Source organism: Ammospiza caudacuta, chromosome 1 (assembly GCF_027887145.1).
Source record: "Ammospiza caudacuta isolate bAmmCau1 chromosome 1, bAmmCau1.pri, whole genome shotgun sequence".
Taxonomy (NCBI): domain Eukaryota; kingdom Metazoa; phylum Chordata; class Aves; order Passeriformes; family Passerellidae; genus Ammospiza; species Ammospiza caudacuta.
The window spans coordinates 72,621,376-72,645,901 of NC_080593.1; the positions used below are offsets into that span (position 1 = coordinate 72,621,376).

At 36.5% G+C, this 24,526-nt stretch overlaps 1 protein-coding gene across 2 annotated transcripts in view; it reads right to left on the minus strand.

The window, feature by feature from the left end:
- The window catches only part of RELCH (RAB11 binding and LisH domain, coiled-coil and HEAT repeat containing), a 76,659-nt gene that overhangs the window by 13,376 nt on the left and 38,757 nt on the right, over positions 1-24,526 (minus strand). The window contains exons 1-15 of one of the 2 annotated variants that reach the window (XM_058825048.1): positions 23,922-24,062; positions 23,557-23,689; positions 21,005-21,117; positions 16,955-17,045; positions 12,856-12,927; positions 11,925-12,065; positions 11,274-11,438; positions 10,451-10,598; positions 8,400-8,556; positions 7,313-7,436; positions 6,550-6,598; positions 6,089-6,168; positions 5,201-5,307; positions 4,537-4,636; positions 549-631 (exon numbers count right to left, since the gene is read on the minus strand). In XM_058825048.1, coding sequence (XP_058681031.1) covers positions 549-631; positions 4,537-4,636; positions 5,201-5,307; positions 6,089-6,168; positions 6,550-6,598; positions 7,313-7,436; positions 8,400-8,556; positions 10,451-10,598; positions 11,274-11,438; positions 11,925-12,065; positions 12,856-12,927; positions 16,955-17,041 — 1,313 coding nt within the window. In that variant the 5' untranslated portion in view covers positions 17,042-17,045; positions 21,005-21,117; positions 23,557-23,689; positions 23,922-24,062. Of the gene's footprint in view, positions 1-548; positions 632-4,536; positions 4,637-5,200; positions 5,308-6,088; positions 6,169-6,549; positions 6,599-7,312; positions 7,437-8,399; positions 8,557-10,450; positions 10,599-11,273; positions 11,439-11,924; positions 12,066-12,855; positions 12,928-16,954; positions 17,046-21,004; positions 21,118-23,556; positions 23,690-23,921; positions 24,063-24,526 lie in introns of those variants that run through there. The other variant, XM_058825040.1, reaches the window with a different exon arrangement.

Here is a 24,526-nt window from a genome sequence, read left to right on the forward strand (position 1 = left end):
TAGTCACCCACACAAGACATTAAAGCCACTAAGACTCTATTCATGCTGGAGCATCTGTTAGTAACAAGTTGTTAGTGAGATTAGCAAAGCATCCCTCCTTAGCTGGAAAGAAATACCACATCAGAATGTCCATGAAATGAAGTGCCACTGTTGTATATCAGACATAAGATGCAGCCAAAACTACTTTGCATTTCATTAATGCAGGTGATACTTAATTTTGCAGTAGCAAAGCTGATAGCATTACAGAATAGTAGTATCCAGCTTTCTACCAGAAATGATGTAAGCAAATTTGAAAACTGAGAACATGATTAAATATAAACAAAAATTAAGTTACATGGATTTAGTTTTCTATTTATTCAGCATTTTTACACAGTTGAATTCCAACTGTTGCAGTAAACCCTTTTATTTAGAAATAAATGGTTTAAAGGTTACTTTCCTTTAAAAGGAATTCAATTTTTGTTCAGCTAGATTAAGAGACATAACTGATGGTTATTTCTTTCTAAGTATTAAGAGGGATGCTAGGTATATAAGACAGTCAGGGAACTTACATTTCAGGGTCACTGGAGAGAGTAATGAGAGCAGGAACAACTCTCTGAGCTACCAGAGTTTCATGTACCCCCTTCACCAACAGCTGAATGGTCGGAGCAGGGGGGTATCACAGGTGATGCACGGAAAGAGCGAGCACAGTATCATGGGAAGAAGAACGGCAAAACCAAGAGAGAGAAAGAAAAAACACAAAAAGCAAACCAAAATTAGAAGCTAAGCAAATACTGCTACACTAGAGCTTCATAAATGCAAAGGCATGAAGAAAGCTAAAGTGGTCTGGCAATCAGGACAAACATGACAAATTCAACAATACAATGTTTTCTTTATTTTCAGATATTTTAAAACTTGAACTCAAACCATGTTTTATTTCAGATATGATTATAAGTATAAATAAAGTTATGTATAATTAAGTACTAAAGGAATGTCAATTTGAATTTGACGATTTCATGTAAATGCTGTTCCTAACTCTACACAACAATATTTATCATAGTAGGTGGCTGTCACATGCAACACAGAAGTCTTGACTAGGCTAAATGTGTGTAATTTCCCCACACTGAGTGATATATCTCACACCTTGTACAATGAGACAAACAGCACCTTCCCAGATGCCAAAATGTTTTCCTGAAAATCATTCAGGACTCCTTGATATTTAACAACCATCCAAACAGTATGAATGCTGGTCTGTGCAGGGAGAAATTCATGGAGAATCCTTGAACTAGAGCCATGAAATGTATTTCCTCAAGTCTTTTTGCAAACTAAGGAAGAGATGTATTTGTTGCAGTGCATCCCAAATGTTAAAAGCTTGAAATCACAGTAAAACTCTTCATCCATGAACACAACAAAGTTGTTTGAATCCAGATGTTCCCAGGTGATTTTTTTACATTACCTATGTAGTTATACACAAGCCTTTGCTGCATACGCCCTTTACAAGCTTTCTTCATATGAAAACCTACTGATTTTCAAACCAAGTTGCAAACTTTTTTCATATTCAACAAAATGGTGGGTTTTGTCTTAATTAATAAAAAGAGGAATGATTAGATATTTCCATTTTGTGTCTCATGTAAGGAAGTCTGCATGTATTTGCTGGTTTTAGGAGATGAATAAAAAGATCTTATCAGTAAGTTTATATGAGAAATATGAAGTGTCTTCTTAATATTTAGCTATATTCTGATTACTCATATTGCATAATGAACACAAACTCTAAGCTATTCCCCTGGGAAAAGCAGTAGCTGTCAGTATACCAGTACCAAAACCAGACAGTATTTACATCTTCTAACTAAAGAATATTTTACATTCTGCTATTTGTTAGAGCATTCCTGCTTTATCAACTCTGAATTTAAATCAAAGTAAGCTGTAAAATATTGGAAGGAACATGACTTTTCAAAAGCTTCTATATAAAGGAGTCACTCCTATTAAGCAACATTTATGTGTCATGTATGTGTGTGCATGCATGAGTGACACAGACATGGAACAGAGTGTGGCCTCACAGACAGTTACTGCAGAAGGAAGAACAGGGAGAAGCTGTGTAAGAACATAAGACAATATTGCTGCAAAGCACCAGGAGTAGTAAAGTTGCAACATCCTCTACTTGTTATTCAGAAAGTATTAGGATGTCAGCTCAACTACAACATTTTAACATTAATACATTTCACAATTATTTACACTGGCAACAACTCCAAGTGCCAATCTGTTGAGTTCATGGGCTACTCTTCAAACAGCTGTAAAGGACACAGCTCATGGTTTGCTTATGATGGTTCTACTCTCATATATAGCTTTACTAATTTTTACATTTATTAAAATAGAGAATGCTTACAATTTTCAATCTTGGACAAACAAGAGACTTGAGTTTTCTTTATGAACCTTCATTTAGGGAAAAGCCTAGCAGTTATACAGTGCTTTGAAAAAACAAATCAAACACTTGGGATTTGTATAATTTGCAAATAATTTAGAATGATCTCAGCTTCATTCCTGTCTGGTCTGCCACATTTTTAAGTATGGTAAAGCACAGAAAACAGATGCATTCCATCATACAGAAAACAAAGCATGCTTTATAATACAAGTGTCATTCTGAAGATGTGTCCCTAGCCCTGAACCCAAACAGACCAGCAAAGAAAGCTGATTTCTAAGTCAACTTAGACTTATTCACATTCAAATCAGAGCAATCAAATCTGTTTCCATCAACATTCAAATGGGAAGCTACTGACTACAAACATTAATTCAGAAGCAACAGGAACAGCTGGGTGGCAAAGCCGTGTAGCAGCATGTAAGGTTAGAGTGAGACAGACAATGTAAATTGTTATCTTTTTTTGATTCCTCTAGATAATTACTTATACATACTACAGCTTAAAATGTTAGCACAAAGCTTCCAGCCTCAAAGAAGCAAGGGAGTGGAAAAGCCCCACATCACTTCTGTGTCCTTCCAACCCTTAACAGACTATAAAGGTTTGGTAAAGCAGTCAGGCCTGCAGTCTCTGTGCTGCTCAGAATCTTCACTGTTCTCATACAGCTGTCCTGCAGGTCACATACTCTTCATCCTATTATCTAATCACTGGGCTTTGCCATTCAGCAGCCTCTGAGGTTACAGAAATTCTTCAAGTGATGGAATCTTCCAGCAGTGAAACCAGCTATTACTACCTCTTTGCAGAGGTGACTTTCCAAATTGACATAATACCATGTATAAATACGTATGCCATGGCTATCCAGGAAATAGCAATATGCTACTATTTTCAAGTAAGAAAAGCAATTAAAAGAAAGCTGCCTAGGCTCTGGTAAAAACTGAAATATGCTAAGAAACAAGATACGAAATAGCATGCATAGACTGCCTAAAAATAATCAATATGCAGCTGAATTTGAAAAGAAGCTGCAACCAAGACAACAGCCTCTTGTAACTGAGCTGTTTCATACATTTGGCTAATATTTATTAGGGAAAAAGAGCTTATTATTATAAATAGGATATAAAAAGTGCTTTTGTGAGAGGGAAAATATGCAAATAGATTGTAACAGCATCCAAAAATTGCCAGTTCCTTTTTAAAAGGAGGGGCAAAAAAAACCCCAGCAAAAAAGGACATTGTTGGATGTTTTCAATTGAAGTCTCAGTATGGAGCTTGTTGTGGTTGTTTACTGCTGTCTCTGCTCTGACTTGCTGAGTGTCACCAAAGAAAGCTGATGGATATGTTAAGTGCTCTTGTTTTCTGAGGCAGATTTCAGATTTATTTTTGCAAAATGGATACAAGATGTCAGGTTCAGCTAGAGGTCCCCTCCAAAACTATTCAAATGAGACATATATGGAAAAATGCCCAAAAAAAGAGAAGGAAAAAGTAATGGTGATTAGAAGTATGTGTTTCTAAAATGCAAAGAACAGAAAGTTCTCTTTGTTCAGCCAATGGAATATGTCTCAGAATTTTGCACATGCCTTTTAAAATAAACATTTGATGAAACAAAGGCATGATGTGAAAATAAAAGCAAACTTACTAGGTATACATTTCAGTCTTTATTCTGACCAAAATTTATAGATATTAAGAGAAAAATTAGGCTGTCATTATGAGTTAAGTAAACTAATTGTAAATTCTTTTAACATTCTTTTAATTGCTGCAAAAAATACAGAATTATATTTGTGTCTTCACCACCATATCTGGTACAAAGAAAACTAGTTTGAATTACAATGCAAGTGCATTGCATGAGCATACACAAGACCTACTGAAAATGTTAAGTTGTATATTAGACTACTGATGATGTATTGAATAGCAAAAGCAGAAGTTAAAACTCAGAGATGCTTATATTTAACTACAGACCTATAGAAAGATGTGCTGCTGAACAGAGAACAGATATAGAAACAGCTGAACAACGACCTCCTGCCCCATCACACAGTACACAGTTTATTTAAGTTGTTTGCAATTATTAAGAATGTAGAAACATTGTCTGATTGATCCCTGTTTTAAAAAATAAACTCTAGTTTTTAAAAAAGTGAAAAACAGTTTGGACAACACTTACCTCAAACATTCTAGCAGCTGTACATCGAACAAGAGCAGAAGTATGGACAACTCCATACCACAAAACAGTTAATAGTAGCTCATGATAAGCTGGGTTTGCACTAGAAGAAAACAATTGGGCAACTGATCAAACAAAAATACTCCCAAGCCCTGGATGTGCTCTTTACCTAAAGAATGCAGAGTTCAACAAATCTAAAACTCCAGCATTTATCCTTTCTGAAGGATACAAAATACTAATCTCATTCTGAAAGACTTGCACCACGTTGCAGTCTAGAAAATATGTTCCTTTTACAAGTTAATTAACAGAATCCAAGCTCAACTTTAAGAACATAATTTTCAATGAATTGTATTAAATGCAAATACATATCTAGAACAAATGACAATAGTATGGTAAATAAAAAATTAATTTTCATTGTATTCTCAATGAGTTATTTTTGTGGAAATTTTTTGTTTGGATTTTGGTGTTCCTCTTCTACACTTCATTTTTTTTTTAAACTGCTACATTTTTAACCTAGAAATTACATTTACAGCAGGGAAAAAAAGTAAGTATACCCTTTATTCATCCAAAGCATCACAGTTTTAAAAAATTACAAAGAGATTAGCAGCTTTTTATTAAAAGCTTCTAATGTATCTAGATGTAGTTAACCCCTAGGTATGTTCTTTACCCTAGTTCCACAAAGGAAGCTTTCAGGCTATCAAGAGGAGCATGGGACAGTGAAAGCATGGTCATTACATCTTCTAGGAATCCAACTAACAGCTTGCGGTCTTCTTCCTGAAAGAAGGGAGGAAGGGAGTTATCACACAGTGATCAATGTGCAGAAGGATTGCTGAGGTTATGATGGCAACCTACAGCTGCAGAGGACACAAACTATGGAAAAGAACGAACAACATTAAGCATTTAACAATTTTCTTAGGAACTTCAAAAATGTGCTTAAAGAAGAAAGAGCCTTTCAAAGCCAACACACGAGATGGTGTTTCATCTACTAAGCACATACTCATGCTTAAATTCTTCTCTTAAAGAAACTTCTAAGAACAGTACTTAAGCACATTTATGACTCCTGAAAGTTTATAAATTAAATCCACTAAAAATTTGTAAGATTATGAAGAATTTCTTGTTTTCCCTGTAAGATATGTGAGTACTAGACCTTGACTGCTCATTGCTGGAAGATTAGGTAAAATTTATAGTGTGCTTGTTTTAGTACTAGGTAACATGAAAATTTTAAGACTCCCACTAGGCTTCAAATGGCAATTCACCTGTTTCAGTACCTGTTTTGCACCATGATGTTTGCCAAGTTCACAGTTAAATGGCTGAGAACCCATTTCAGGAACAACATTAATACAATTTTGATAGAGGGGCATGGTAACACATGTCTAAATGTCCATCACCACCGGACTAGAAAACTTGGTAAATATATTTACAGCTGCCCATTCATCTACCTATCTTCAACACACAAGAACAGTACGTTTTCAATGAACACAGCAATGTTTAGGTATTTTTCAAAAATAAGTTTCACACACTACTATAAAACAAAGAACCAGAAACCCAATCCTACCTGAATATAACATGTAAGGACCCCTGTTGCATAGATGGGAACTGTGGCTTTTGTTAGCACTCCATTTCCTGCTGCAGAATCTAATGAAACACAGTGAAGAATTTTGGTTTTATACATACATATGAGCACAGAACACATATATTATCTATAGTAGACTTACATGTGTGTATTTAAGTATTATGGTTCAATCACCTTTTGATATATACACAAAGAATCTATATGCATATCTACAGAAATGTGCTTAAATAATACTCAAGAGGTATTTGGATTTGAGATTTTTTTTACCCTACACACAATCTACAACTTCAGAGTGTTCCATTCAGATTAAGACTAGATTTTTCAACATTTCACAAAAATAACAAATTTGAGAACTGCAACCTCACAATGTTACTTGAACAAAAGAATGAAAGTTTTTTCCTGCTGCAGTTCAGATCAATTTATTTTAGTAAAAAGCTACTTACCTATATTTTCCTCAGACAGTCTTAAGATTTCCTGGAACTGTGGTTTTACCTATGCAAAGGATGATTAATCTCATGTAAGAACTGGTCAATGATAATTGACCTGTTAGCAGTGTCAATTAACTTAGAAAAATAAAAAGAATTGCAAAACAAAGGAAAAAAATCCCCCAAAACAAAACAACAACAACCCCCTCTCTGCAGATAGCACATACTGCTAACAGAGTTCAATCTTTAGGTAATCCTCTCATGTTTGACAATTTCCCTTGAAGTATTTTTAAATTTTATTCAAAATTTATTTTATTGAGAAAAACGATATAATTACTTGATAAAAATGTTTAGATACCACCTACAAAAAATATTTCAGGCTGGGAAGGCATCAATTTCAAATTTTCAAATCAAGTAAAGCTGGAGTACTTATGTACACTGCAAAGAGTGAACAGTATGCTGCTCTGAAGAAAGTTGTTAAATAATCAGAATTAGGACAATCTCTCCTACTCTCTCTGTCATTCACAAAAGAAATATGAAGAATATAGTTTAAAAAAGAAAGTGTCCCTGGTTGGGCAAGACAGAAGGCAATTCCAAAATTACCAAAACCAGAAAAGGACACAAAGACAGCTCTAAAAATAGCAGGTTTAAACGTACTTATGGAAAAGCATCAATGTGACATGAAAATATAAATGGTCACAAATTGTGAGTGTTCCAACATACTGTAAATATAGAGAATATATATTATCAAGTGTGTAGAATATTTAAAGTAATATCTTACCTTAGTGTTTGTAAAAATTTTCCCAAATGTCCTACAAAGTCTCCAGAAAAATCTAGAAAATTCATGGACACAGGCAGTTGATGCTACATTGATCTTGCCAACTATTTCTATAAGCTGTGGTAGCCTAAAAATCAGAAAACAATAGGATATTAAACACTACTCTGACTTTTTGCTTTTGTCCATTTACATTTGTGTAGATTTATTGCTTATATTAATAAATACATGCACACAGAGAGCACTACTGGTTCTAATAAAGTTTGCTATGTGTTCTGTACAATTCCTGACCCGTGAAGAAAGCAAGGGTTTAAGTGCCAGAAAAGTCTGACCCATATTTTCAAACATCTGTTGCTATCACGAGATGGAATACAACAATCTGTACTTCGCAAGAGAATTAAGTATACTGATGCAAAAATAAAAGAAAGAAGTTTTCAGAGAAAATAGTTACATATTCTGCTAGACTTGATATTTTCTGAATAAAATCAAAGGCAATTCAGCATGAAAATTAAAATGCCTAAAGTAAATTAAGTTTTCCTCTTTGGTAATTCTCAAATGCAATCATTCATAGCATTCTTATATTCAGTAATTGTTAAACACGACCATGTATTGTATTTGCAGGGAAACACCCCGACAAAGGCAGGAATAATGAATCTGACTCCTTATTCTCAGAAGGCTAATTATTACTTCACAATCCTGTATTATATTAAAGAATATATGCTATACTAAAGAATACAGAGAGGATACTTACTGAATGCTAAAAAGATAATAATGAAAACTCATGACTCTTTCTAGAGTCTTGACACAGCTTGGCACCAATTGGCCAATAAGTCAAAACAACTCACACTGAAGACCAATTAAACAATCACCTGTGTGTAAACAATCTCTAAACATTCCACACATGAGCACAACAGAGGAGAAGCAAATGAGATAAGAATTGTTTTCCTTCTCTCTGAGGTTTCTCAGCTTCCCAGGAGAAAAATCCTGGGCGAAGCAATTTTTTCAGCGAATGTGAATGCCACAGACCATGCTTAAGAACTATTAATTTTAACACATTTTAAAATTAGGTATCCTAAGACACAAATTAACTCACAGCTGATTGACTACCCATAGCAGAGTCTCCCAGCCTGTGGTGCCCTCATGTTCCAGCTGATGATCGTACAGCTGCAACAGCACCGCCAATTGTTCGCGGCTTCCAATGATGACGGCGACGTCCTGAAGAGGCGACACAGGTCGGGGAAACCTAGTGACTGTAACAGCAGAGAACAAGCAACCATGAATGAAAGACGATGAAAACACTACAGAGGTGATGTCAGAAACAACAGTTAAGAAACTGTGAAACTCACTAAGTGCCTTCTCTACAAGGTTATCAGTTTGATTTTTAAAAATCAGTGAGTTAAAGTCATTTCTGAAGAGATTATGTAACCCTCAGTTAAAAAGAGAAAATACAGGGAGATTATGTTATCATTATTGCCAGCACAGCTTGACCAAGGTCAAACCCTGCCTCACTAACCTGGTGGCCCTCTATGATGGATGACAGTATCTGTGAACAGGGAAGAGCTGCAGATGTCACCTATCTGGACTGCTGTAAGGCCTCTGACAGTCTCCCAAAACATCCCCTCCAAACTGGAGAAATATGAATTTGATAGATCAACTTTCTCAGTCAATGAGGAATTGACTGGAGGCCCACACCTTGAGGACAGTGGTCAATGCCTTAATGTTCAGATGGACATCAGTGACAAGTTGTGCCTCTCAGGGGTCCATACTGGGACCAGTAATGTTCACTCTCTTCACCAAAGACAAAGGGATTGAGTGCACCTTTGGCAAGTTTGCAGATGACCAAGCTAGTGGTGCAGTGACACATCTAAGGGACAGGGTGCCATCTAGAGGGACCTGGACAAGCCTGAGAAATGGGCCCATGGGAATCTCATGAGGCTCAACAAGGCCAAGTACAAGGCGCTGCAAGCACCCCTGCTGGGTCAGGGCAATGCAGGCTGGGGAATAGGAAGGGACTGAGAGCAGACTTGGGGGTGCTGGTGAATGATAAAACTGGACATGACCCAGCAATATTTGCTCACAGACCCGAAAACCAACACTATCCTGGGCTGCATCCAAAACAGCGTGGCAGCAGGATGAGGAAGGTGATTCTAGCCCTCCGCTTCTCTCTCATGAGACTCCACTTGGAGTGCTGCATCCAACTCTGGGGTCCCCAGCACAAGAAAGACATGGACCTACTAGACCAAGTCCGAAGGAGGGCTACAAAAGTGTGAACAAAAAGACAGAGCACCTTTCCTATGCAGAAAGGCTGAAAGAGCTGTGCTTGCTCAGCCTGGAGAAGACTAGGCTGAAACCTGAAATTTTTGAATTTGTTATTTAAGTAGTGGCCACTCAGAAAAAGTGCTCATCTTCAAATTACTCAAGTCAGACAGATGAGCCTTCCCATGGCATCCATTTTCAAAGGAGTATCAGACAGTAATGTACCACTAGCTACTTTCCAAATTCTCCTTTGCTACCTTTCTTTTGCATCTTCACACACAGCACTATTATCAGCATGGTGGCAGGTGTTACCAATAACATCTTTAAAGTATTTGCAACAGGAGAAAACACTCCACAGGCTAGGTTTGCTGATCTAAGGACAACTTCACCATGAGGCCATTCAGTCATGGAATGGTTTGGGCTGGAAGGCACCTTAAAGATCACTTAGTTCCAACCCTACTACCATGGGCAGGCACACCTTCCACTAGACCAGGTTGCTCAAAGCTCCATCCAGCCTGGCCTGGGACACTTTCAGGGATGGGATGGTCTTCTGGGATATTACACAGATAGATAACAGATGGTGATGCTGCTGCATTTTGCTGTGTTTTTCCCACTCCATAAATTTGTAAGAATTAACTGAATCTGAGGCCAGCCCTCCTGAGCTATTATTGGCTATTAATGGAAATCAGTTCTTTAGAAACCTTTGGGAAGTACAATTAAAAATTGCTTTGCTTTCTAAAAGCTTCTTCTAAGAAGTAGAGAAAAATAAATTAAAGGTTTTTTGTGATAATCAGGTGTATCAAGCATAGCAAGGGGTGAAAAAAGGAGGCATTACTTAAGAATTTACTAAGGCAGACCAATATAAAAACCCAGAAACTAATAATTTACCTTCTATTTGTGGTACTTCTCCCTGAAGTTTAGCCTTGCTTGTAAAAGGTGCATTCTGTAGCACCAGTGCAAACAGAGAAGGAATCAAAGACTGCAGGGCAGACAGATACATGTGGAGCTTATGTTCATCCAAGCCATGTTCTCCTTCCTGAAACAAACAGGACATTAATTTGGAAGTTTTCACTTTGGAAGATCTGTTCCTTAGGCATGTATTCCCTGGCAAGGCATCAACAGTGATGAGCTTCTACCCAGACACACTAATTATAAAGCAACTTAACCTAATCATAAGCATATATTGCCACTCTTAGGTCACCTCTACTGAAAAGATTCAGGCAATATAACCTTTGGCATTTAACAGTTCATCCTGAGGAACAGACTGATATTTTGAAAGAATATTTATTAGCACATTTTGGAAATGTGGATCCTTTGCCTCAGTGACCAAGGCATCTAAACTGAATAAACAAGTCACCTGTACTCTGAGAGCAGGCATCTTCTTTCAGTGTGTTAGATAGCTATGAGGCACACAATTTTTCCAGAACTTCTGAGTTATCTATCAAATGAGATGTGCAAACTGGATCATAACTGGAAACGACCTAACTTAACCATTCAAATCTACTTTTCTTGCTTATTTAATAAAAACTGCAGTTTACCAAAATCTACACAATTTAGACATGGGGCAATGCTATTAAGATATAAAACAGATCAGTATTAAAGAAGAGTATGTTTAGTTTGGGGGAGGTTTGATGGGTTTTTTTTCTCCTTCCAAAGTACAAGTGAAGAATACAAAGAAAATTCTCCAATGTAGAAACAGCTGAGTACATACCCTGAGCAATTTTTCAATTTTATTAAGCAGTGTAGGTATAAGATGGAACTGTAAATTTCCCAGTTCTGTTGTCCAGGCGGCATAAGCAGGTAAAAATACCTGATGTGTTGCACTAACCACACGTTCTGAAGGGTCCCCTAAAGCTGAAAGCAGCAGTTCAAAACCCTGGTAAAAGACAGTAATGAATGCAATTATTTCCCAAAAACTGATATACACATTCAAATACTCAAAGAGAAAAGTTCTTTATTTTCACTTATGTGAAAAATTATTGTTCAGCATTAAGCTGAATTATAGGTAGACTTTGTTGCAGCAAATGAATCTGTACTAGTAAGTGGTGATGCCAAACTGGCTAATAATATCAGATGAGCAGTGAAGTGGTATGTTCTTAAAGGCAAATTATGAACTACTAGAGCAGTTTCTACATAAGGCTTACACCTGAAATTCTAAGGTTACTTGTAGTTTTTCTGTTTTATCTTGGTGATATAGTAAAATCAACATTCATATAAATAATCAATTTTTTAAAGTAACTGGAAAGAATTAAGAAAAATGCAGGAATTTAAGAAGTCACCTATTATTATACAACCACCTCCATTATTTATGAAATATCTATAGAAAGCATTTTACACATACAGAACCCAAACCAAATGATACCTGTTGATATTTATCTGGATCATCAATATAGCCCATAATGATGCCAAGGCTTTTGATCACAGCTTCTCGTACCAGATCTGCCTTATCTTCCATTAGCATTTGTTGCAGCATGGAAAGTACTAAGGAACTACGAATTTCTTTCTGTTTGTAAATGAGAAACATATTTATTAAAGGCAATGAAACAAGAAATGTGGATTTGTATCAACTATAATAAAAAGTTCCCACACCTATTAGTGGTCACAAATTTCCTTCCTCCAACCATAAAATCCTTTATGAATATTACATGTTCAGCTTTCACAACAGAAGATGAATGAATATAAAATGTCAGTAGCTTCATTAGAGAGACTTTTGTCCTACTAAGCACAGAACTAAGGTCCTTTCATTCGCATGGAACCAAAAATAACTAACAGCAGTAAAACTACTATAGGCCTAGACTTTAAGTAATCACCGCATTGCTAAATTGGAGAAATTGGGTTTTAATTTAAGTTCCCTTCCCCCCACCCTTTCTCTGAAGCTTGAAATTCTAGTTTACCACCGACATAATTTCACTGCTTCTTCTAACTGGCGGCACTCTTGATGTAACATTCCACAGTGTCTGAAGAACACTACAGCTGGGTGCCAATTCCTTTTTCATAGATTGTTTCCTTAATTGGTCCTAACTATCTTTTCTTTACCTCATTTTTACTGAAATGAATATTCACATTGTTTTTAGAAACATTTTATAGCTAGATTAACCTGTATTTGTAACAAACTATCTCCTTTTTAAGTGACTTAATGAATCTCATGTGTGATATAAAGTAGAAGACAATGTGACTGTCTGTGCATAATATACACACTTGGTGATATTTAAAATGATAAAGAATGCTTACATTATGCATCAGATTTGTACCCTGCTTTCCCTAGCAGGTATTTGGAGTCTATTAATACTTACTGGAAGGTAAGGTGCTAGAGCTCCACAGGATTCTGCTACCAGCAGCCGTCGCTCTGGGTATTTGTGGTTGATCTGGTAAAGAGAAACAGATGGACTGTTTGCTCTGCAGTAACCAGCATTCAAAATATGGTTAGAGTGAACTGCAGAGGGGTGCACACCCCGTTAGAGGGGTGTGTCTGCACCTCTTCAATAAACACTGACTGAGCTCACAGAAGTTGCACCTGGGTACTAAGCAGCCTCAAATTCTTGCACTGAGGCATAAAAGTGAGGCAGCTGTCCTAAAAGACATAGCTTATAGTAGGGAAAGACTCAGAGAAGCAAATATATGTATGTGAGAAGCCATATAAGCAATAAAAAGGAAAGCAGCGTATGGGCTGCTGTACTCTAAAGAATCTGCATAAGTCCTGAACTGGCATGACACAAAATATTTTGTCTTATGAAGACTTTCAGGAGCACTGTTCCTCCAAGAGCTGCACAAGCGCCCTCTAGTGCTTTGAGCAAAGCAGTGTAGCAGAGCTGCCCAGGTCTTGCTAAGCAATCACAGTGAGAAGAAGACACCTGTGGAAGCCTAAACACATATGCCTTCTATTAAAGTTCTGCTCTGAAGCCCAGCACAAATATATCACACCTCTAAAAACAAGTCATATTACCAGAACCTCTTGATCCTGTGATATTTCCCCTTTCTACTCAAAAGCTGCTTGAAAATTCCACCTTACGAATTTAATATTTATCATTAACATTTCGTAATCAAGTGTGCATTCTGGTGGAGCCAGATTTAGTGGTTGTAATGGTTGTACAATGAAACAATGAAGTGTTTCAATATTTTGTGAATAAACAAGTCTGTGGTACCATGCTGAGAGTAAAATATGAATTTTTGATGCTGTCAAATAAAATAGGATATGCAGCATTTGGTGCAATTGCCTCTTTCTTGCTATGTAGTGTATAGCCTTGGTGAGGCAACCATCTCACCATGAAAAAAGACCAAAGTACTCACTGCATTCTTGGTCTCTATCTTGAAAGACTTACCTTCAGTAGTCTGAGGTCCCTAAAATCCATGCCAGATTCTGGCATCAGGAGGACCTTTAGCAGAAACTAGCAGGCCAGGAAATATTGAAGAAATTGGACATACACTAGTCTGTGGGCCCTGATGGGGATGTACCCATGAGTGCTCATGTCTGATATCATTCCAAGAACACTCTTGACAATTAAGAAAATGTTGTGGCAATGGGGGAAATCCCTGAAGCTAATGTCACTGCTACCCTCAGGAAGGGTAAGACAGAGAACCCAATCAAACACAGGGCAGCCTACCTCACACCAGCTCCTGGGAAGCTGTCGGAGCAATCAGCCTTACAAAGCATTCCCAAACATCCAAAGGACAAGATTGTGGCTGGAAATAGCCAGGATGTATTTACATAGAAAAAACAACACAACCAACCTGACAACTTTCTGAGATGACTGGCTCAGCACACTCAGCAATGATGCCTGACTCTGACTGCTATGGTATGAAATTACTGAGAACTCTCCAGAATCAAGTGTGAAAAATATGACTTCAAAGAGACTTAAATTAACAAATTGTAAGCTTCAGGACTAAACTGAAGTCTCAAGCATGAGAATGTTCTTTGAGTGTGTCTATCATTATTTTGCATTAATTCATCAGTAGAGCACCTGCAATAATTTCTTGGAAGTATGGAGATCTCATAGATTAAAAATATTATGGACAAGTAAGAGGCTGCTTTAAAACCTACTAGGCTGTGAAGGTGGTGAGGCACTGGAACAGGTTGCCCAGAGAAGCTGTGGATGCCCCATCCCCGGAAGTGTTCAAGGCCAGGCTGGATGAGGCTGGGAGCTAATGGCCTTTAAGGTCCCTTCCAAACCCTCTTTATTATTCTATAAAATCTTTTACTTATGTGCCATCTTCTCTAATGCAAATTCCCCACTGGCAACATAGGCACACATCACCTTCTGGAGCTCTGCCTACCTGAGGGAAACAGCAATGACAAGTTTCAGCTGCTTTTTATCACCATCTTTAATTGTAGGGGTTCTATACTGTTGTCCATTATCACAAGAGTTCTATACCTTCTTGGTGTTTCTTGTGGGCAACTCCTCAGAGCACTGACCCTTCCTTCTTCACAAAGGGGCCAACTGACTCCAGCTCCCTTCTCAAGCAGCCACCCCACTCTTTTACAGCACTCTTCTTCTCATTGGTTACAGCTGTGGCCTGGTAAAGTCAGGCCTGTTCCTAATCTTTGATAATTGGACCAGCTGAAACTCCTTAGGGGTAAGATTACTTTCTACACTATCTTTATTTTCTTATATTCTATCCCCCAACAGGTTTTAGGTAGTCTGGCATGGCAATACAAATATCACCCCTGATATTGCAAACACATAATGGAGGAAAAAAGACTGAAATTTCTGTCAGGTTTGTGCTCAGAGAAGATGAGTAGCCCTTGGAAACTAAATGCAACTAAAATGTTTATTATTATTTATTTCCCTTTTGTCTTTAGTAATTTTGGAAGCCAATAACTGGTCACCAGTTTTGAGTAACCCTTTTAGCACTCACAGAGTCTTCAACTAAACTGAGTCAGTTACCAAATTTTACCTGCAAAAGAGCAGGCAGAGAGTTTAAAAAGACTAGCCTGATAACTGAGCTCCACAATATATCAATGAAAAGGATGAACTTCCTGAGGGCCCAGACCTTTGCATCTGTAAACAGATTTTTGTTGGAGATCAAGAGCATGAACCCTTTTCATGATTTACACATCTACTGCAAAAAGTAGAAAATGATGTTTATACTAAAGTTCCTTCTACAAACTCAAGACTTGTGACACTGAGATTCAGCTGGTATTTCAGCTGGAGAAAATAATGACCTGGTTCCAGTACTGCCAAACAAAGCCTGGCAAACTGCATTAGGTAAGTGCACTATGCCATATGACTTGGCAGTCTGAGATGCTCTACTTGTACAGTTGGACTCATTTCTCTTTTGCATCAGCAATTAGCAAGAAGTGGATGAGAAGAATGTGCTCTTCCTGAGGTGAGATAGTTTTTTTTCAATCACAGTTTAAATTTCATAAGGACTAAGAAAACAAAACATTGCTTACAAAATTAGGCAAAAATACAGAAGTCTTTGTACAGCTCCTTTTAAACTACTACTGCCACGAGACTTTCACTTAATCAACAGATACATCAGTCATTCACAACAAGCACTGCATATAAAAGCACAACAAACGTTGCATATTATTTGTACTTCTACTGTCAGAAAGCATTAAGGCTATTAAAGCTTAGACTTTATTGGGAAACACAGATTGCTGTGTTATGCAAGGAACAGTAGGAAACTACCAGACCAGAAAGACTCTGCCATCAAAGCAGGCATTCCCACTCCGTCATGGCTTAGTTATTCATTGTCTTCTCAGGCAATGACGAACCCCCTTTCCTTCACTGTGATAGGAAAATACAACAGATTTTCACCTGAACTCATGTTGTTCTGCTTCCATGCCTCAGATGAAACAGTAAAAACATTTCCATCTGATTGTTCAGTTATTTCTATTAATTTTGAGTATCTGTGAACAAGATCACTGTGATTCTACAAGAGGTGTAAACTTCAGGCTCATCTCACAGATGCTCATCTATGAGAGACTTGCTTATGAGTACTTTGGTCTTTGATTTTCTGTTTAAGAATTTAAACTAGCTGGTGTGGCCACTGCTCCAGGGACTTAATACAACATTAAAAACAAATCAGTAAATAAAATCTTTGAAGGAAAATGGATTTCCAACAGGCTGGAAGGCAGAGCAAAAATTATAAAAGTACCTACCTAGCAATATGTCACACAACACTGATGATGAACATGTCCTTATCTACACTTCAATATAACAAGCTTATTCAGGTACAAGCAGGTAACTAAAAACTCTCCAGATAGTCTTTAATAAGCTTTCTGCTTCTGAGGTCTTTTTAATATTAAATAAAAATATACACAATGAGAACAAAGAACATCCAAATATCTTTCTGAAAACCAAACCCAAAACCTCCCCCTTGAACAAGTAAAACTCAACTTCATGAACTTTTAACTGATTTTGGAGCATAAAGCAAACACTAATCAGTTACCTGCTCCCAACACTGTGGTAAAAGTTCAGCTTCTACACGTGTTGGTCCAACATGTCGGGCAAATGCCACACACCCAGTCAGTATCATCTGTCTGAAAAGATAAATGTAAAGCTTTAACCTGTTTATAAAGTTTTATAATATATAACATATATTCCAAAGTTAAGAAAAACACATGCTGACAGGCAATAGGTAGTTGTCTGCAGTCAAGATTCCACACCATCCACACTGACTTAAAGACTAAATATTAAATTGAAAGCCACTAATATCGCTGCTCATTGCAGGGTGGGGATGTGCTTACATGACCTTCAAATATCCCTTCCAACCCAAACTATTCTATGTTTTACCTTGTTTTATATTCAGAATGCCTTTTCCAAAATCTTGCAGATCCTCAACTCCATAAACTAGTCTGAGAATCTCTGATTTGGGTAGTTCTGATTTTCTAAAGTCTGAGATAGGGAGTCTCTGACTAAATTTCTCATTTAATTCTTAGTACTGAATATTATTACGCAGTAAAAGGAGCCAAATTACCTAGTACTATCATACTATCATTATTTCACTGAAGAAACTGGTTTTATTTAGAAGCATTTGTGAGATTTAATGAACTTTATTCAGAGCAAGCAGCTTATTTCTTTTATGACATAGTTTTGCAACCTTCTGACATGCAAATTACTGTCATCTCTCACACAATACTGAACTTCACTCTTGTGAGTAATCTTCTAAAGACCACTAAAAAATGAAAGCAAGTAATCAACCAGTAGGATCTATTATCACCTGTTATTTGTGTTCATATTCTTATACTTTTTAACCTTTCATTAAAGTTTGCAAGAAATTGCCATTGTCCCATCAATTTTATAGGCACAGAGGCATATATAAAATTTCAGTAAGATTGTAGTAAATTGTCATTTGTGCTACTTTATTTAATGAGTGTCTATCTTGCTAAGATGTTTCTACTTCTATTTTTCCTGTTGATAGGATTGGAATAGTACCAACTTTGAATGCAATTCACCAATTCTATTTATTTTAGAGCCTACATGAATTATTAAATACCCAGTTTCAAATGATAATGTGTGGACATGAGACTCAATTTTATCACTTCCTCAGTAAGACTAGGACACTACTCAGAGTTTCTTATTATTCCTCTGTGAAATGTAAGCCAGAATTAATTTGTTACCATTTTAGTGTCATGTCTAGACTGCTAAATATTTTCTGTACCAATAGCATCGCCTTAAGGTTGAAAGGCAGAGATTCTGCTGGTTATCTTTTAACCCCTTAGAGAACATACTCCACCAAAAAAAGACTCATTCACTTTAAGAACTTTTTAGGAGAAAGATCCTATCAAAAAGTTGGGGTTTTTTAATCCCAGCATTCTTTATGCCAACAATCAGAGCAATCTCTTCTGTGTTGTGTGTGTTTGGGTTTTTTACCTCTCTGCCACATTCACAGAACTAGGCCTTTGATTAAGGTAAAAAGTAAGGAGACAAAAAAATTATTAGATAAGACTCAAGAAATCAACAGCTGAGAGCAATATGGAGACAAAAGCCTGTGGTAATTCGAAGTTCTACTGCAAACAAAATAGGCATTTGAATTACTGTCTTTGTTCCTATACACTGTACCCAATCACAGAACTGGGCAAGAGAATTTAGATTTTCAAGACATTAGAAATTAGCAGAACACAGTAATCACTTGAAATTTTCTGTTTTATACATGGGATAAAACAAAATGTTTTTTCTTAAATCAAAACTTTTTTTTAAAAGTTCCATGAAATCTCAATATTAAGTCAGATTTCTTTTTGTCTTGCCTACCAAGATGAGAATTTGAAGATATTTCAAAAATATTTTAGAATAAGATTTTAAATATTTTATTGTGACCATTTTATCAGCATATAACAGTCAGCATTTCAGGGAAATGAAAGCTGTAAGGATCTGAATAAGAGGCGATTGAAGCAATGTTTTAATCTTGTCCTATTAGAGTCAAACATTAATCTCACTTCATCATGAGTCCTAGCCTCCAAAACTAACATAACTGTACAAAAAGGAGGTTATGTGAACACACTTTTGCTCCTTTGCAGAAGAGAAGTTGATAGGCATTTTTAAAAGTTGAACGGAACATTCATGAGCAAAGCCATGAGGATACAAGTGGCCTTGTCAAATACAATGTTAGTGTACAGGACTACAGAAATATGCCAAACACCAAAATGCATCTCGCATGGGCAAGTGGTATAACCCAGTCTTTCTGCATAATTGTTACCATACTTCAGATACTGGACATCGTAAAACAAAATATTTCTTTTAATGGGTTAATTCTTAGAAATGCAATGTCACATTTCAGTCTCTCGCATTTAGCAAATTAAAAATGTCAGCTAATCAGCTGCTACAGCAAGGTAAATGTAGTAGGCCTGTACAGTACAGCAGAAGGCAAACAAGTAATGAGATAATCAACATCATCGTTCCGGTGACTAAACCTGAATGTCTTTGCTCACTTCATATTGCATAAGACTTCTAAAACATTATTTAAATATATTTAGATAAAAACAAAGCATGCATAATACACTTCCATAGAAATCTATAAATATAACTGCCCTTAAATTCTGAAAAAGTATGTTCTATTTAATTACTATTCAGAATCTCTTTTATTTCATGTAATCTTAACTGGTTTTCCATCTGATTATGGCACCTTCAAAAGCAATTGTTATTTCTATGTGTGCAAATGTATATTATGTATATGCATGCTTTGTCCTAGAGTTTATGGCAGACTATTTTTCCCAGATTTCACATGGAAACAAGTTATTTTTATATATAAATCTCTAATTTGCAACAAAAATGGAACAAATTCAAGGAAAAAAGATTTTTCTTCTTTCTTAACTACTGGAATATACACACCTAATGCACCTATGGGGGGGGATATGAGAAGTCTATTTGATAGGCCACCAATCCTGTAACAAATTAATCACAAGAGACTCCAAGTGACATGCAATTTCCTTCCCCTTCAACCACAAATTATTTTAGCTTCTCAATCCACTGGGACATTTAAAACACTTCAGAAGCAGATTTCTAATGACTCTGAAGTAGAACCAAGACTGCATCTTTTTGTAATTTCAATCTACATGGTGCCACTATGCTACAAGTTGCTTTTGTTTAAGCTTCTTTTTTTTGTCTCCAAAGCCATGGCTTTCAATTATACCTAATCTCTAAATTTTACCATGAGAATGATTTCAAAATATGCCTGAACACTTCAGTTTTGGAGAGTCTCCAAAAGAAATGTTTTCCACCTATTTGATAAAGCCTATTTTGTCTGAAGACAGCCTAGAGCAACAATAGATACAGATGCTTTCAAAAACATCTCTAATGAAAATAATGGAAGAGCTACAGATCGAACATGGAAAGTCATTCCACAGTTAAGAGAAGAAAACATACCAGCTTAGGCACTGTCTTTCAACCTTAAGGATATTTTCATCAAGATCAGTACAAAGTCAGTTTTCCTGAGCACTGGGGAAGAATTAAATTTATAGAACAAAAGGTGTAATTTGTTTCAGAAGCTTAACCAAAATGAAACAACATCCTTAACACTTGTCAGACCTAGATCACTGCTACACTCTTCTGATTTTTTTACTCTCACCATATTAATGAGCCACACGTAGAAAGAGCACTATTTTCCCTAAAGAAATGTAGTGATCATCTCAACAAACATGTAGATCACTAACACAGATTTTAAAAGAAAAGCTGTTTTGATTTCTACATCAACCGGTGCTAAGAATTATGATGTTAAAGATCATTTTAGCAAAACAGTTTAAATTCATCTTTGAACAGAAAAAGGAACTGAAATTACACTGTAGCTTACAAGCAAATTCTTACAATTCAGTAACTGGAAGTACAGACCATGGAAATGGAAACTCCTGAACTTGGCATAAATTTGTCAACACTATATAAGCAAAACACCAGCTAAACAAAACTTGTTTAATACCACCCAATAATATCCAATTTTTACAAGTTCTGCTGCTTGCACAGAGAAAAAAGTTCCTGCTTGTCCCATATCACACAAGCGCAAACACACCTTTGCTCATCGTCTGGTCGTTTGATCAAATTGAACAGTATGTGCAGAAGCTGATCTCTCTCTTTGGGTTCAGGATGGAGGCAGGCTGTACACAGTATGAGTGGGATCAATTCCTAAAAAGTTGTGGGTAGGGGAAAACCAAACAAAGTAAAATTGCTTTGGACATACATTCATTTACTGCATAAGAAACTAAGAAGATAAATCTAAAATCATATAAGAGTTAGAAAAGATACTTTCGAGTCCTGATGTCTTAAGTGACTTGAGGAAAGTGAAGGTCTACAAAAGTTAGAATTATTTTCCTGCTAGGAAAAATCAGGGGAGAATCAGCACATAAAATGAAAAGCTCTGCAAAGATTACAATTAACATATGCAGGTCATCTGTAACCAGAATTAGAGGACAATCATGGTTTCAACTGTTTTCACTGCCTACTGAACTGAAGCTCCACAGACAACTATGGAATAAAGCTCCTATGAAAAAATGCCACGAAGTTAAAGATTAAAATTTCCAATTAAACATCCACACAGTTTTGTGCACAAGTTGGAAAAAATAAACATTGAGAAACATACATTGGTAAAGGTGACTGCAGACAGATTTTCTGTTGACTGACAATTATCTGATTTTTGTAAAGGTTCCATGATTTTTTTTCCCCATACAAAAGTAATCTTTGAAGCTGAATTTTCTTTTTGCAGTAATTAAAACCCCTTAAAAGAACAAATTACAAAGAAAATACTGTGTAAAACATGGAGAGAAAATAGAAGGATCTTCATAGTGAAGGCCTCCTCCTTCCTAAATATGCCTACAAAGCCCATGGTATTCATTCCCAGAAGAACCAAATGTTTCTAAAACATTGTCTGGAAGTCCCTTCCCTTGACCTTGTTGATGTGAGCTTTTACTCCAACTGAATTTGGAAGCCAGACAGTTTTTAAGTGATTTAATATCTTAGAGACAGAAACATCACACTGGGAGGTCAGGAAAAAAAGAAGAAAAAACCTCAGTGTCTGGAAAAAAACATGGGCAAGTAATCTGGAGATTACCTTGCATGCCTGCTGTGTACTTAGGAATAATTTTCAGCAGAAAGACCTTTTGTGAATTACTAATTTGAGACAAATAAGCAGGTGACAGTGGGAAACACACCTAACACTAGTAGGAGAAATTATACAAAATCTGGAAAAACCTGTGGTTGTTTAGAATGATTTTGCAGGGAGGTGCAATTTCTTCTTGTAGATATTCAAAGAGATCTAATCATGATGTTCTTGTGGACCTGTGGAAACACCACTGACAACATCCTCACTGCTCAACCTGTATTTTCCTAAACAGCAGGAGCTCTATTTATATTAAACATAGAACAAGACTCCATTTTAGAGCAGTGCCTAAGCTAGCCAGCTCCTGACAAGCTTTTTTTGGTTTTTTTTAATTTTACAAGAATTCTACTCCATGCACTATTTTTCATCTCCAAAGATGACCAAGACACAACTTGAACTGCATTTTAACATTCTGTGACTCTGGAAGATATACTGGGAATATTCAACTCAATTATTATTATATAGATTAGAGAATTTATGACACAGGAGACAAAATGGAAATATCCTACCAATCACTTAAAAAATCTAAAAGGAGAGAAGGAGAAATGAAAAATAAATTTGAATACTTTGAACATTTCCATTTCTTAAATTCTTTTTTAAGAGTAACTGTGGTTGTTTTTAAATAAGTGTAGCACAACACAGCATGAACTGAAGATCTGCATTAAAGGAACTTGACAAATTAAATTGCATGAACAACTAACTTTGTTCAGCTGAGAGCTTCTTTCCCTCTAGAATCTTCATGTTAGATCACATTATTTTTACTTAAAATTTTTGCCCATTTAAAGTTATGAGAAGTCAGAGGATTTAACTTATCTTTTTGGACTGCATAGAATTTTCTCTCCTGCAAATGCTGCTTTAATTCAAAAAGACTTGAAAGAATATTTCTAAAATAATACCTGCCTCAACACCACTCTAAATAGCACTACTTATACATTAAACTAAAATCTTTTAAATCTGATTGCAATTTGTAGATACAGAACAAAATTACTACTATAAGAATAAATCTCACTTAAAATCTTAAAGCCAAATATACATCGGTTACTTTAGTGAAATCTAACTTTCTGAAATCTACTCTAAATTCACATTATTCAACTGCTCTTGCAAATATTCTTAAATACTCCTATGAAAAACCTGACAAAGAATATCCTCCATGAAAAGGGACATTTATGGGATGTTTCATCTGCTGAAACCAACACATTGATTTCACTTTGTTAGCATGTCTGAGTACCTACTCAAAAAGCTCAACTGCTTATTCAGAACTACTGCTAGATTTTAAAGCAGTACCATGAGGTGGGGTATTTTTAAGCTTCTTACAGAATTCAAGGAAGTTAACATTGTCTTTTTTCAGCTGAGTCTGTGTGAAAGGAAAACACCTGAGAATATTCACCTAGAAACTACTGCCTTGTGTCTGAAAGGTAATGAGTAACCTAAGAGCATTGACATGGGCAGATACAAGGCTGGTTCTTTACCTTGCAGCAAGCTGGTTATTCTAGCTGACGGAATTAGCTGTATTTTCTCGTCCATTGGTCACATTCTCTCATGCATACTATGGGAGAAGAGAGTGTTCTCTGCATCGCTGCATCAGGGCTTCTACAGCTCCTTCTATTAATGGGAGTGGAGAAACAGTGAGACGTCTCAAACAGTGTTTTCTGTGCTCCCTAAAGCTCTCAGGGACAGGAGGGTAAAACTGGAAGCAAAGGGGACTGTGGGACCAGAAGAACAAAACTGCTCTACAGAGGGATCAAACAGGTCAAGTGAAGTCTCCCAAAGACTTATAAGGGGCAGATTCTTCTCAGGACATTCAGGAGCATTAAGGAAAAAAAAAAAAACCAACCTACTGGTAGGTTTGAGCTCATGTCTTCCTGGTGCTAAGGGTCATGCCTTGGATGTAGATTTGTTTTATAAATCTCAGATTTTTCATTCTTGAAACCAGCAGAGAAGCAATAGGAAGTAGCAATTTTCCAATAAAACACGGTAAGATTAGTATTTGGCTGTGTAGATTCAAGAGAAAAGTTCACACCATGGTATTGGAGACTCTATATAATTATTAATAATCAAGGAGTGGACTTTCCAGTGCTATTTGAAACACTCTGCATTCCTTGGGAAGGAATACCACTTGTGCTGACAGTCATAAAGCAAGAAGTTAAATTTCAAAAATACCCAACAACTCTCCTTCTATTTAATTTGGGAACTTTCCTAAACATCCTGTTCATCCCCAAGTCCTTCTTTTCTCTTTTGCCTTTGAGTTCAGAACATGAGTTTTGATAGTTTGTGTTGGTGTTAGTCAACAGGAGTGACTAGTGACTCATGACCATGGCAAGGAGAGTGACTTCCAGAGCTTTGATACTCTTTTCCCATTAGATTCCAAGCAGACTGACATGGTAACATTGTTGGCACTTGTAGCTTGATTCAATAAAATACTATGTGTCACAGGTCCCA